The sequence below is a fragment of the Bactrocera latifrons genome, unplaced genomic scaffold (assembly GCF_001853355.1).
Source record: "Bactrocera latifrons isolate USDA-ARS-PBARC rearing strain unplaced genomic scaffold, ASM185335v1 scaffold_97, whole genome shotgun sequence".
Lineage (NCBI taxonomy): Eukaryota > Metazoa > Arthropoda > Insecta > Diptera > Tephritidae > Bactrocera > Bactrocera latifrons.
In genome coordinates, this window is record NW_017537678.1 from 1,100,789 (window position 1) to 1,115,264 (window position 14,476).

At 38.1% G+C, this 14,476-nt stretch overlaps 2 protein-coding genes across 5 annotated transcripts; one reads left to right on the forward strand and one right to left on the reverse strand.

Moving 5' to 3' along the window:
- Positions 1–6,577: 6,577 nt before the first annotated feature.
- On the reverse strand, positions 6,578–9,064 carry LOC108977915 (UDP-glucuronosyltransferase). 2 transcript variants are annotated; one of them, XM_018947898.1, is made up of 6 exons: positions 8,976–9,064; positions 8,424–8,906; positions 8,168–8,362; positions 7,874–8,102; positions 7,588–7,816; positions 6,578–7,485 (listed from the first exon to the last, which is right to left on the reverse strand). In XM_018947898.1, exons 2-6 carry the CDS (start codon positions 8,873–8,875, stop codon positions 6,656–6,658), a joined length of 1,935 nt encoding a protein of 644 aa, XP_018803443.1. In that variant the 5' UTR covers positions 8,876–8,906; positions 8,976–9,064; the 3' UTR covers positions 6,578–6,655. The 2 variants fall into 2 exon arrangements, with proteins under 2 accessions (XP_018803443.1, XP_018803442.1); XM_018947897.1 differs by having other exon boundaries at positions 8,424–9,019.
- Positions 9,065–9,100: 36 nt separating this feature from the next.
- Positions 9,101–13,615, forward strand: LOC108977916 (sideroflexin-2). Of its 3 annotated transcripts, none has more exons than XM_018947901.1 (7): positions 9,101–9,180; positions 11,202–11,309; positions 11,384–11,652; positions 12,293–12,538; positions 12,603–12,895; positions 12,954–13,001; positions 13,073–13,615. In XM_018947901.1, exons 2-7 carry the CDS (start codon positions 11,294–11,296, stop codon positions 13,182–13,184), a joined length of 984 nt encoding a protein of 327 aa, XP_018803446.1. In that variant the 5' UTR covers positions 9,101–9,180; positions 11,202–11,293; the 3' UTR covers positions 13,185–13,615. The 3 variants fall into 3 exon arrangements, with proteins under 3 accessions (XP_018803446.1, XP_018803445.1, XP_018803444.1); XM_018947900.1 differs by lacking the exon at positions 9,101–9,180 and adding an exon at positions 10,786–10,863; XM_018947899.1 differs by lacking the exon at positions 9,101–9,180 and adding an exon at positions 10,798–10,878.
- The last annotated feature ends 861 nt before the right edge of the window (positions 13,616–14,476 follow it).

The window sequence follows — 14,476 nt, forward strand, 5'->3', positions numbered from 1 at the left end:
TTCAAATTTTTTTTATTATGTTGATTAAGTCATACATGCCCCTGAAATACGATCCAATTTTCAGCTCTACTCATTGCTTACTTTTCACTAGCTCAGAACTATTTTTAAGAGCCTGTCGCTTCTGGTTTATTAAGAGTTCACACTTCGTTGCTTGTTCGTTAATTCTCGTCCAAAAACAATACTGTGCCGATTTCGGTAGACATAACTCCGTGTAACTTTTTCTTATTTCCAAAAAACAAGTAGTACCTTAGTGGGCTGACGTTATACAAGCTGTATGAAAATCACCGAAAATCTAAAGATTATCCCGAAAAATGGGTTGGAGAAATGTTGAGAAAAATTGACATAACTGCATAATATCAAATCGGGACTATTTGAAGGCGACAATATTAATGTGGGCAAATTAATTTATATATATATCTTTTTTCAATAATTTTTTGAACACACTTCGTATGTATGCCCGATTTCTTATATTTGTAGAATTATTATGGTTACTCCTTGGGAAATTATACATGTGTATATGTCATATATAATTGTAAGTATATGTCGTAATATCTTTTATGCGATTAACAATCTATCGATTTCATAGTGGCTAGTTCGATACCTCTTGCATAAAAAAGCGAAGACAAATGCGGAACGTAGCGCCAGTTCAGAACAATATGGGCCAAATCGGACTACAATCCACGCCTAAATAAATAAATATCATTAATATAAATAATTTTAAAGGATCCGTCCACGTTTTACTGTGCCTGATACATAGGTAGTACTACTGATACCATCTATATGATTTCTATTGTAGTGAGATTATAACTATTAGTTAAGGGGATATATAAGGTGTTTTCCAAAGTAAACAGGACTTCTGAATTTTTGGCAAAAAAAAAAATTGGTAAAACGTTTACCGAAACGTTTCAATTGATGAAACAAGTTTATGGCGATGAGCGAGAGGACATAAATGACGATCAACATGTGGACCAATCAAAATCCGTGATCAGCGGAAATTCCATCGAAACTGTGCGTGAATTCATCAAAAATCATCATTGAAATTCATGGAAAGGGAATCTGTGCACGGTGTTTTCCGCACAAATTGACTGACGACCAAAAATTGCTTAGAATCCAACATTCAAAGGACCGATTATTTCACCAAAAATTAAATTTTAACCTTTAACCACTCCCCGTATTCACCTGATATGGCACCGTGCGACTTCTTTCTTTTCGGAAAAATTAATTTCCCATGAAAGTAAAGCGTTATGCAGACGTAGAGGCCATTTAAAAGTCTTGCACCGTCATACTGGCGGCCATACCAGCCAACGAGCTAAAACACTCGTTCGACATGCTTTTGGACCATGCAAAAAGCTGTATTGAAGCAGACGAAGACTATTTTGAATAAAATAAATTGATTTCGCCGAAAAAACCATTTGTTTGTCTGATTTTTTTTAATAGTCCTGTTTACTTTGGAATGGATCTTGTGTGTAGCGTTTTTTGTGTATCAATTTGGGCTGTGCGCCAGGGAAATCAACCGAGTCCAATGGACAGTCAGCCTAGTGGCATATTATGAACCGGTTCTCAAGCGTGGAAAGACAAAAATAGTCGGCTGGCATGGTTATGGCATCAGTCTTTTGGGATGCACGTGGTATATTATTCATTCAATGATTACTTTGCCAGTTTTAATCCATTGCACTGCGTATTTGGTTGCAGTTCATTTGTACCTTTCCCAATATTTAGCAATTTTATTTTTTCAGGAGGGATCAGTTGTACGCATATACTTCATCGTGTCCGTTTAAATATTTGACTGCTCTGTGCAATGCTTCGAAATGATTTCTGTATATCTCAAATTATAATAGACCTTTTTATCAACACTCCGCTATGTTTTTATGGAAGATGTCGCGTTTGGTTTGTTGTGAATGCTTTTGCGTCCTTCGTCCATAATCTAGCAAAGTAGCCGCAATGGATTGATGACGAATATGTCAATGCCATTGTCTGGTTCACGAGCAACAATCAGTATAACCCATATAGTACGCATGCTATGTGTTTTTATTATTAATTATTTTTTTATATTTCATGAGTTTTGAACAAATTATTTGAAATATATTTTTTTTTATTTACGAATTGTATTGAATTTTAACTCAAAGAGATAATGTACTTACCCTTCTAAGCTACCTCCGCACTAATTTGCAGCCAATAGGTTCAGCCGTTCTTGAGTTATATATAGAGTAACTAACACAACTTTCCTTTATATATAAAGGAAGATATAAGATTGCTTTGATTTCGACCCTCTGTTTGACGTTACAATAATGTACCCTTATATGCTTTTTTGCTTGTTCTGTTTTTTATTGTCATAAAGATTTCTGTATTGTTTCGTCATCAGGTTAGCACATGCAGTCTGAATTGCTTTTATCTGCGGAGTTTCAATACGTATTGACACCAAATTTTATGTATTGCCTAAGTGTACAATTATCTTAATGTGCGCGCGAATTATTTTCTCCAGCAGTAGATTGAAGAAGTCACATGATAGGGAGTCTACTTGTCTGAAACCTCGCTTGGAATTTAGCTGTTCGGAGAGGTCCTCCCCCATCTTGAAATTCAAACATAGCGGCATGGAGACAGTTCCTTTTAGTGACGTCGAAGACAGCTTTAAAATCGACGAAGAGGTGGTGTGCATCGACTTTCTTTTCATGGGTATTTTACAAAACTTTACGCATAGTGAAAATGTGGTTGTTAGTCGATTTTCCAGGTCTAAAGTCACACTGATAAGGTCCAATTAGTTTGTTGACGGTGAGCTTTAATCTTTCACACATTTTCATTGTGGTTCAGGAAGAAGTGTTCACTCCATGAATTCAGTATATCTGATCATCAGACACTAGATCACCTCTTAAGGTCGCTCCGGTGTTAAAACCTTCTTTAGTTGTCGCATCTTGTCGTAGAATTTTCAAGCATTACCCCTATCGGCCAGCTTCTCAAAGTCTTCCTCCCCTCGCATTTCGCCCACTTTCTTTTTGTGTCTGTATATTTGAACATCCCCTCACTCTGCTCGAGGGTTTAAGTCTGGAATTAAGGAACAAAATGTCGATACAATCATTGTATTAAAAAAGGTGGGGGATGGTTTGCTCACAAAGTTTTTGAGTCTGGCCAGAAGTATTCCACTAAAGAGAAATAGTTGAAGGTATTAAAATCTTGGTCATCAATTTCCTTAGATTATATCAGACAATTTTACGAAACGCTACTAAACGGATATTTGAGACATCCTCAAAAAGGTGGGATCAACTCATTATTAAAATTGTATACAAATATTTCGATTAGTTACTACATTAGTTTAAAAATATTTTTTGAAATAAAAAGGGGAAACATTTCTTGTTATTGGTAAAAAAAGTGATTCGTTAAAAATTAGACGCAAATTCGAAAAAATCGACTTTTTTCATATTTTTATAGTATAACCCCTCAAGAAAATTAAAAGAAAAGAAAATGTCCCTAAGAATTTATTTTTTCGAAATTCAAATTATTATCCAAGTTACAGCTCATTTTGTGACGTGCCGACAAAACCGTTTCGCAGCCCGGTCGGAGCTTTAAACTCGTTTTTCTCATAACTTTTCTAGAAACGGTTTGCATGATATCTCAAGTTCTACTGAACCGATTCACCTGAAATTTTACACAGAGCTTTCTTATACATTACAGTATCGCACTACGAAGAGCTTTCGAAAGATTTTTTTTTTATTTTTAAAAATTCCGAACCACAAAAAACACGGAAAATACGAAACTTGTTTTCAAGCCTCCACCATTTTGTACAAAAAAAAAACATTTTGAAACATTTTTTTTTTGTTCAACTCAACATTTTGAAACATTTTTTTTTTTTTTTTTTTGTTGTTCAAAAACGTTTCGGAGTGCGATAACTACACTTTTACTCTTCACGGTTTTCGTATAAATTTTCATTTTAGATCTCGGAAAGGATTTATATCCTGCACACCAGGGTTTATATCCTGCACACCAGGGCAAGCCATTGTTTCATCAGTTTCTACTTCGGCGACCTGCAGTTTTTTTGCATTAAATTTTTTTTTTTTTGTTTTTTTTGTTTTGTATTCCTAGAATATCAATAAAAAGCATGTAAAAAACTGGATAGTCAAAATAATTTTAGATTTTTTTTTATCGCGTCAAAAAAATACTTAAATTGGGGCTCTAAAGCAGAATACCCCGTTAATTCCAATTTTGAATGTGGCTCAGAAACACACTTAATTTCTTCTTTCCCAAGCCCTCTTTTTAAACGTACAATTTTTCATTTGTTCACTGTGTTTCATAACATTTTCATTTGTACATTGTCTGCCAGTGATTCGTAATTAACTCCAGCTCCTAAAAGCAGGCAATGTAAACGTAATCGCAAGCTCTACCAACCAAATCACAAATTCACCCACATACGAGTCCATATGTGGCAGCAAACATGTCGCGCATCCGCTTGGCTGTATTGAGGAAAATTAAGTGCAATACGACTGGCTTCACTCATTGCAGGCAAAGGCAATTCACAAAGCAAATTCAAAAACGGGGGAAACATCCTTTGTCTTCTTTGTGCGCCTGCTGCCTGGAAAAGGTGGATGCGGCCGCTTAAAGGCGAATAATTACGTCTTTATTAGCGGAGGTTAGAGCTTTGGAATGGAGCATTGGAAAATGAGGTTGCAACGAGAATGAGGAACAAACCTTTAGCAATCAGTTGTTGTGTCGATGATGAAAGACAAGTCGTTTGACGGTTCCGCTGATCAGAAAACGAAAAATTACGCAAGCTTGCAACAAATCATATGACTCTCAACCCGCTTTGCACTTCTTTAATGCATGTAAGTGTGTGTTCTGTTCGGTTGTATAGTCAATTAAGTATTGGCATACACATGTGTCCATGGGACTGCGAACTAGCGCAGCAATATGCATCTTGGCTTAAAAGTAGAGCGATCGGCAACTCTTTACAATGAGGCAGTGTCTCTATTGGGGCAGTTCTGAGAGGAAGGGAGCCAGACTGAAGACAGTGGACAAAGCGAATCTTTTATTACGACTTCGGGCTCTCAAAGAGTTCAAGGAGATGATGCGACCATTGAGGTAGACTCGGTAGTATCGAACGCAACTACTATTAAGGCGTACCATCAAACTGCGAATCCTTCTTTAGTTGGGACCCCTATTCGAGGAATTGCTCTAGCTCTAGCTCAGGTAGACCTCTAACACGTAAATATAGCATCCGCAAATCTACGAAAAGCCGGAAACTGAGCTCAATAGTATAAGTATTATGGATATTCTGGAAGTAAGGGACTATAATTTGTGTTTATGTAGAAATTTTAGAATACTATCTTATTGATTTCCCAATTTATACTCTGGTCCATTTAAACTGCACGCGCAAACTGGTTCGATACAACCTTTTTTATATTATATTCATTTGAAGTTTGATTTCTGTGTGTCAACTAATGGATGTTTAGCGGCTAATTGCCTACAACGTGAGCAGTTTGTCTTACGATTCATATACTTATATTGGGCAAGGCAGCGTTCCACCGAAGCAAATTTTTCAGTTTCGAAAATAGAAGTCACAATTATGCGAGAAAGTGGCGGTTCATTTAGATTTTTAGGTACGAATTTAGCAGAGACACTCTGCTATTTCTCTAATGCCTACTCGGCGATTTTCAAGCTCTGCTGCTTCAACAGGTGGCTGGACCGATTCGCGTGAGGCAAGTTGTCGACGACTTGACGACCTTCATAGATATTCTCGTTGTTCAATTAGTTTTGCTTGGCAAAAATCGTACAAGAAACTCTTTGAGTCTCAAACTATCACTTGGAACTTTTCAAGAGCTCATAGAGCGAAGTGAGATCGCTTGGGAAGGTCCAGCGGCTTCTATTCTTGAACTCGACTAAAATGTGCCAAGTCGTTCCATAACAACGCCGATTCGATTCCAAGCAATACTAAAAAAAATAACACGACACGACTCATGCGTGAACTGTCAAGAAAGAGCAACTCTACTTGGATCACCCGTTATTACTTGGCCAAATTCTTATACTTTCTGGCATACACTTCCCCCAAAAGAGGTTGTAGACAACACCTACAACAACAACATTTCTTGGGGTGTTATTTTTTTCGTTACAATAACAATAAGAATGTAAAGTCTTTTAAAATTTACCGTTTTTTATTTAACATCAAACTCATTTGTGATGATTGTTTTGAGGCGATTATTTTTTGGGTAAATTAACACAAACTTTGTGAACTTGAAGATATATAGTATGAATTCAATTATCTTAAATTAATTGTATATGCAACAACAATAAATACGAGTACGTATATATTTAAATATTTTAAACATAGAATTGTGTATATTTGTGATATTGAAAGCAGGGTAAAATGAAAATAGTAACAATAATAATATATAAATATGCATACATAAACCGAACCTTATACATAAAACACTTTAAAATCTGCCTTACAAACACCACGTAAAACCAAAAGGCGAGCTTAAAAATCTGCTTAACTGCAACAACGAGCATATGTGACTTTCAACGAATGTGTATACTGCGTTAAGTACCAACTAAAGCGAAATAAAATATAATAAAACGCACGGAGCACTTTACACTTAAATATACTAAGTCTATGTAAATGCATGCGGGCGTGAACGCGGGAACTCGGGAACTTATTGCGTTGTTTGATATTTTAATCGATTTTTTGCGATGATTTCAAGGCCGCTTGTCGTGCGAATTTCTCACGCTTCGTGACGCCTTCGCCACTGCCGCCCACATCGTAGGGTGTCTGTGGTGAGCCACCTACTGAAGATGCAGCTGACGAGGCAGTTGATACCGCTGAAATGCTCGAAGTGGTTGACGAAGCGGATGGCGACGATGGCGGTTTGAGGACACCAGTAGTCTGCGCTGCACTGCTCCGCCGACGCCAGTCCAAAATCGGCGAATCGTTGACTGCCGCCACACCGCTGGTCGAATTTGTGCGTCCGATCACTTTCAAGGTCGCACGATGACCACCGCCAGTCGCAGCTTGTTGCGCTGTCTGATTTATGTACGACCGTCGTAGTATACAACACGTAACTAAAAATGGCACTGCTATAATCACAAATAGGCCCAAACAAATTATGGCAAGCACATCCACCAATTCGGAGCGCATAAAGTTCAACTCATTGGCGTGGGATTTGAGAAAATCGCCGCCGCCAGCGCTACTTAAAACCAACTCAATATAATGTATGCTTCTGGCAATTGGAGTGCCATATGTAGAGTTCAGCAGGAGGCGCATTTCAGCTACTTGCAACGCATAGCCACGGTCTGTAGCCAGCTTCTTTATATTCATTGAGAGTGCATCATAGGTAAATGCATCGAAGGAGACCGTTTGCCCGATACCCAGCTGCTGTAAACGTCTTGCGCTCACCTCCTGCTCGGGAAAGATCGGTATGGCAAGTATTGGTGTGAGGCCATTTATGGATTCAATAATACTCATTAGCCCACAAGTGCTAATGAACACTTTGACATTGGTATGAGCTATGACGTGAGAAGAGTAGAGCATTTAGTTTAAATGCAGTCATACAATTATTTTATTAATTACTTACCCAAATTCATACAATTACTTTATTAATTACTTACCTAAAACGGTTTCCTGTGGCCACCATTCAGCAATCATTGCATTCTTCGGTAGTGATGTATAAAATTTTGGATCCTCCCATTTGATTAGGAAATTGTAGTCTTGAAGGCCTGTAATTACGTCCAAGAGAATGTCCACTTTTTCACGAGCTAAATCTGCAGTGCGCGCATCGGCTCCCAGACTTATGTAAACCGTGCCTTTTGGTGCAGATTCTATAAAGTAAGTGATGTGCTACAAAGAAAATTGTTAGAACTAATTATTAAAGCGCATATGTATACATACTCATACCGTTGGCAGTTCGATTTGGTTTTGTGCGCCACGCAAGTGTGCGCCAGCAATCTCCAGCATATTTGGTAAGTAAGCGCGCGGATATTGCACAACAGGATGTGAGTTTATCAAAACAAGGCTAAGGTTTTTGGTTAGATCGCGGTGATGTGGTAGAGTGGTGTTGGCAAGCTGGCATAGTGTGTGAAAGTGTTTCGTGTAAACAGCTTCTTGAGATATCATGTAAAAAAAGCTGAAAGTTGTGCCATACATATAATAACTTGATATATAATTGAATAAAATGGGTTGAGGACGCACTTGTAGGTCAACTTTTCGAAAAGACCCATCAGGGTATTTACGCAGCGCTGCCATAAGCCCATGCGTTCCGAGTAGGGCAAGAAAATACTGGGATCGAGTGCTGAGCTTTGTGGATTTCCGGTCATCTGATTAAGCCAAGTATTTGCGCCAGTGGGGCTAATTACAACGGTGGGTATTTGATAGTAATGAGCTAAGCTATAAATTTTTGAAATTATATTATTAAACTTACAAATGTACAATGAAAAAAATAGCTCACCCTAACAGCGAATCGCTGAGAAAGAGATCAACCACCAACAAATCGAACTGTTCACCACTGCGGACTAATTTTCGTACCTTTGCATCGCCAAGCAATAAATCAACATTTGTCGCACCGGCATACATTAAGCGTGTGAAATGTTCCATAATTGAGCGTTGCCGTGATTGTTCCACATCGAAGGGCAAGCCCATCTCCTCCCAATTCTCCCGCAAGCCCTCAATGCGTATTTCGCGTATTTTCGGCTGTACTGGGTATTCTTCAGCATGTGGGCTTATCAATGTAACCGAATAATTGGGCTGTATTTCCACCAATTGCTGCAGCAAGCGTTTCCCAAAGAGATAATGCGACTTCCAAACGCTTGGCAGCACCGCCAGCACATTTACGCCGTACACAAATTGCAACGGCGCACCGAGCATAGACAACAAGGCTACGGTAGTGATTACCTTCGCCATTAATTGAATTATTGTGCTTTACTTAACGACGCTGCAGTACATTGGGTTTGCGTTTGACCTTAGTACTATCAGTACAGGTAAATGCCAAAGTTTGACTAACCTGCTGTTGTAAATTTTTCGTAATAATATTATCGATATATCCAAATTGGCGAAGTTGATCTCTTGTTCGTTCTATTAAAAGAAACTATAGCTGTGATATACCACTCAAATGTGGGTGTTTAAATTCCGGTTATACGGATTCATTAGCTCGTCCTGCTTGATATACAATTTTCAACAAATACTCTTGTTTGGCAAGTTGTATACACGTAAGTTTTGCAAGCGTACAAATTAGTTTTTGTAACTTCCCGAGTTACTTTATTTCACGTCAGAAACATTTTTGTTTTTATTTTCATTTGCATTCAATTAGTAATTGTGGTTAAATATATTCATTTTATTCAGGAATTTATATTTAATTACATGTAGACGGCAGTATGCACGGAAAAAATGCGACGAAAGCAAAAGTGTATTAAACTAGGTAAAAAAACATTAATGCAGAAATTGGCAACAGCGTTCTGTAAACAAAAGTCGAAGCAACAAAAATCAACTGTCAAAAACATATGTGCAGAAGCCACTATATTTATACAGCAATGTTGAGGGATGTGAACCGTTGTTAAAACTAGTTTGCGCAAATCTCTAATTGATAATTTGAAAAGTCTCCCATGTTGTCTTCTAAGATGCTGTTGACTTCTCGAACCGTCCTAATTTTATAGACATCAATTATATCCATTTTACGAACACCCAGGTTCTGGTACATCCATTGACACACAGTTGACTCGAGGTTCCAATCATGGTCAGAACATAATTTCATTTGAACACATATTCTCGTGGTGCAAGACATTTTGGCTACGACACTCTCAAAATATTTGGCAATCCTCTTCGTAACCGATTGGTGCAACCAACCCAATAAAATACTTGCCATTACTTCTTATAGGTCGTTGTAATTCTCAATTGTACTCGTCTTCGGAACAACCGCAAATGCTAAGGATCTTTGCCCATCTTCGGCAACACACCAACTTTAAACTGTTCCGCTCAGCCTAACACGCTTTTCCGACTAAGCTTTCTGCAGCAATTTCTTCACTCATGATGCATTTGGTCAACTCCATTTCATACGTTATATTTTGCAAATCTAACTCTTCTTGCAAAAGCTCATCCCTTTCAGCCTTAATTTTATTTTGCTCTTCTGATTGCGAGAAGATCGGTACTGATATACTCACCTCTTGTTCTTCCGATTGTACTGGTATACACGCTTCCTGCTTTTCCAACAGTGAGGACTCATGTGATATACTAGTTTATTGCTCTTCTAACTGTGAGGACATCAGCCCTGATATGCACGCTCTAATCGCTTCAAAGTGTTTTGACAAACCGTATCCATGGGGTCCGAAAGCTGCTGATAAACGTACTTCATGCGCTTAAGCTCCTCTCCCATTTTCGTTGATGCACTATTTAAACTGTATTAATATACGGGCATCCTGCGCCCTTCTTCGTGTCTTTATTTGCATTGACATCTGCGAAAATGTAGCCAAAATCAAGCTCGTGGCCATAGCCTAGGATGAAAATTGTGCCTCTTCCTTTTCTCTTATCTTCCCTGTTTCTTCATCTAATTCCATTTGAAATTTATTGAAACACCGTGATTGTAATTCGGCTTTCATTCCATTAGTTGCTAAGCCACGTTGCCCTTTTTCGGCTGTGGAATCTTCGGATCGTTTAATTTACCCTCTTCAAAAAAATTTCTCTTTGGGAATTTATTAGATAATCTTAATTCTGACTATTCTCCTACATATTATTTAGAAGGTGGCAGCGCTGTACGATTTACGAGTTTTCGAACTTCGAAACGTCTGAATTTCAGCTGTTACCGACTGACTTGCGCCATAAACAAATAAAATTGAAAAGTAAACAACAAAGATCGGCGCATATTGCCTACTTGTAAATAGTATTCATTCATAATTCTTGTAAGTGTCTCCGACGTAAGTGATTTCTATTTTAAGGTTGATGCTAATTAGTGGTGCTAATTAATAGCTATGTAATAAATATTACCTAAAATTTAAAAATGCTTGATTTCTTTGTAAATATTATATAAATCATATTTGCCAAAATGTGTATGCATTTAATACACACTTGGCCGGCTGCCAAATTACACGCGAAATATCTGATAGAAAAAAGTGTTAGAAGATTTGAAATTCAGAAGTGTTTGCATTCGATTGCAGTTGCTGTTCTATTATGTTTTAAAGTTTTTTATATGCAATCTCATTTTTCCTGCAATATTTATTAAGTCACTGTTTCTTATTAGATTGTCAGCATCAGCAGATAGAAAAGGACAAAGTGATTACGCAATTCCATTAATATTCCGTGTGCCAATTTTGGGATTTAAAATAAGCAAAAATGGCTTTAACACTTGGTAAATAAACAAGTTTATGCTTCGTATTTTTGCTTTGATACAAATTAATATTTGTTCTTTAAAAACACACATAGGACGCATCAATGTAGACGAGCCCCTATATGATCTGAGCACTTTTGCCGGGCGCTTTCGCTATTTTGCATGGATGACGGATCCCCGCACTGTCATTGTTTCCAACGACCGTTTATTGCAAGCAAAAACGCTGGTGGAAAGTTATCGTGCCGGCAAGGAGCCAGAAACCTCTACACAGGAACAAGTCAAATATGCGATGAAACTTTATTCATCTGCCTTCCATCCGGATACAGGCGAGCTTCAGAACGTCACCGGGCGCATGAGTTTTCAGGTTTGTAGTTTCTGATACTTTTAAATTATCTGTATTTAACGAAAGCTAAGCCATTAGATAATGCAAAATTTAGATTTTTACTATCATCGTATTTTAAATCATTGATGTATCAACAATGCAAAGAGTATGTTAGTCTCGTGCTGCATTTATTTCAAAGTCACATTCACATCTGCTTCCCAACTTTTTTTATATGCTCAATTTAAAGTAATTCAGTGCGCTTTTATTGGCTTTTGTTCTCGGATATTTATAAAATTAAGTGCATGTATATATGTACATATGCATGTGCTTTATCTTATTGCTTGTAAATAGTCTGCTGACTTGCTGCCAACAGCTAAACGTTTGCCGCTACTCTCGTGCCCTATATGCGCGTGTAGCTGGGCAAGTATATACTATGTATGTGACGTACTTTCGTTTGGTTGCCAAAAAAATTGTATCGTGGTTTAGTCATCGGCACAAAGTACATGGGGTTTGTGATTATGCTTTAATTGCCGCGGTCATTTGCTGATAAGAACAGGAATGTCTTGCATGCATACATACATTATCAATTAATTGCTTTTTTTTTATATTTCCATAAACATTTTGCATATATGTATGTATGTTTGTTTGTTCTTTATTATCACATTCAGAATATTTTTTTTAGGTGCCTGGTGGCATGCTTATAACAGGCGGCATGCTAGCCTTTTATCGTACCGTTCCCGCCGTGGTGCTCTGGCAATTCATCAATCAGTCATTCAACGCTATAGTCAACTATACAAATCGTAATGCGAATTCACCGACAACAGTCACACAGTTGGGCGTCGCGTATGTGTCAGCAACTACCTCGGCATTGGTAGCGGCACTTGGTTGCAAAAGCTATTGGTCCAAGCGTGCCAGCCCCCTATTTCAGGTAGTAAACTATTTTTTTTTTATTCCCTTTGTGAGGCTGTCTAAATTTGTTCTATACGTCACAGCGTTTTGTGCCGTTTGCTGCCGTTGCCGCTGCCAATTTCGTCAACATTCCACTTATGCGGCAAAATGAGATAATCAACGGTGTCGAAGTGAAGGATGATAATGGTAACATTGTGGGACGTAGCCGTTTAGCTGCCATAAAGGGTATTACCCAAGTGGTGGTTTCCCGTATTACTATGGCAGCACCCGGCATGTTGATATTGCCTTTTATTATGCAACGTTTGGAGAAAATACCGGCTTATCGCCGCATCCGTTGGATAGACGCACCTTTCCAAACGGCTATGGTGGGCTGCTTGTGAGCATAAATAACACTTCCGTTTTTCAATTGCTCCTAATATGAAATATTTTTTCAGCTTGCTGTTCATGGTTCCCACGGCTTGCGCAATTTTTCCACAAAATTGGTAATGTGCAATTCGCATTTACGCATTTAAATTAATAAAATTAGTTATTTATTGAATTTTCTGCTTTACAGCTCGTTGAAAACGTCCACAATCAAATTACTTGAAGCCGATCAGTATGCGGAAATAGAGTCCAAGACTAAAGGTCGCGTACCACAGCGTGTATACTTCAATAAGGGCTTATAAATGTGTAATTCAATTTGATTATGCACAATAGACAATATTGAGTAAATGAGTTGCTAACGCATGGCAAAAGTGGCTCCACTGACCTGGAACGGCATTTATAAATCGTATTCAATAACCGGGAATTACTGCTGTTAAACATGCCTCAAATAGGCTAGAAATATTAAATCTGTATAATTTAAGTCAAAGTAACTGCGCATTTGTAGATGTGATTTAGTTTTAATTTTTTGTTTTCTTCGTTGCTTAAATCTATGTATATTTTATGGCACTGGTTCCTTTTCACGTTCTCTGTTATTAAATTTATCACTGTGTGCAGTTTAATGGATTTCAAGCATTGCCGCCTTATCTTGTACTTTGCTTGTTTATGAAATTAAGCGTAAAATGTGTACTCTTGATATATAGTAATTATTCTGAAATAAAAGTAAAAAAGTAAAGTCTGTCGGTTGCTATTCGTGCAGGCGGTGAATATAAATTCGGAGTGGAAGCTATAAATATGCAGCCAAGCGTCAAAGGATAAGATTTCGTACTAAAAAACTTCCCGTTTTGTGATTGTGGTTGTTTGACTCAAAATTGTTTGAACACGCGCAAAGATAAATTGTACAGTTTTTCTTCCATAAACACAAAAACCAAAGAAAATGTGAATAGTGTTACTATATTGTAACATTTTGTTTTCGTCGAATCCGTTAATCCGAAAAAACCTGGACCGAATTTACTTTACTGAAACACAACAAAATTTATCTATTTGTGAAACGGATGATTTCTGTCAGTAATAATAACATCAAGCGAAAATACGCTAGCTTCGGCTACACCGAAGCTATTAGCATATATTGAATTTGAATTAGTTGTTGTTGTTTTAACGGTTATCAGTCCCCGATGGGTTGGTGAGGGTTATCAGTGTTGTCGTCGACGTCATCGAACGGGAAGCCCAGGAAACGTGCTGTTTGGATGGGGTCGGACCAAAGGGAAAAGGGTGTTATATGTGTGGGATTGGTAGGGCATGCAAAGAGGTGGTCAGTGTCATGCGGAGACTCGTTGCATGCAGGACATACGTTGGGTATGTCATTGGCTATTCTGGATAAGAAGGAGTTTAACCTGCTAAAATATCCAGAACGAAGTTACGCTATGGTCACTCGCGTTTCTCGCGGCAACTCGAGCTCTTCGTCTGCAATAGGTGGTGGTTTGACTCCAAGAACGCCATTCACGGGAAGCGAGTCGGTGAAGATGTTGATGGCTCCGCTATGAATGGCGGTGCATGTCAAAAGTTTTTTGCGTCCGAGGTCCGGTCGGCGTATTGT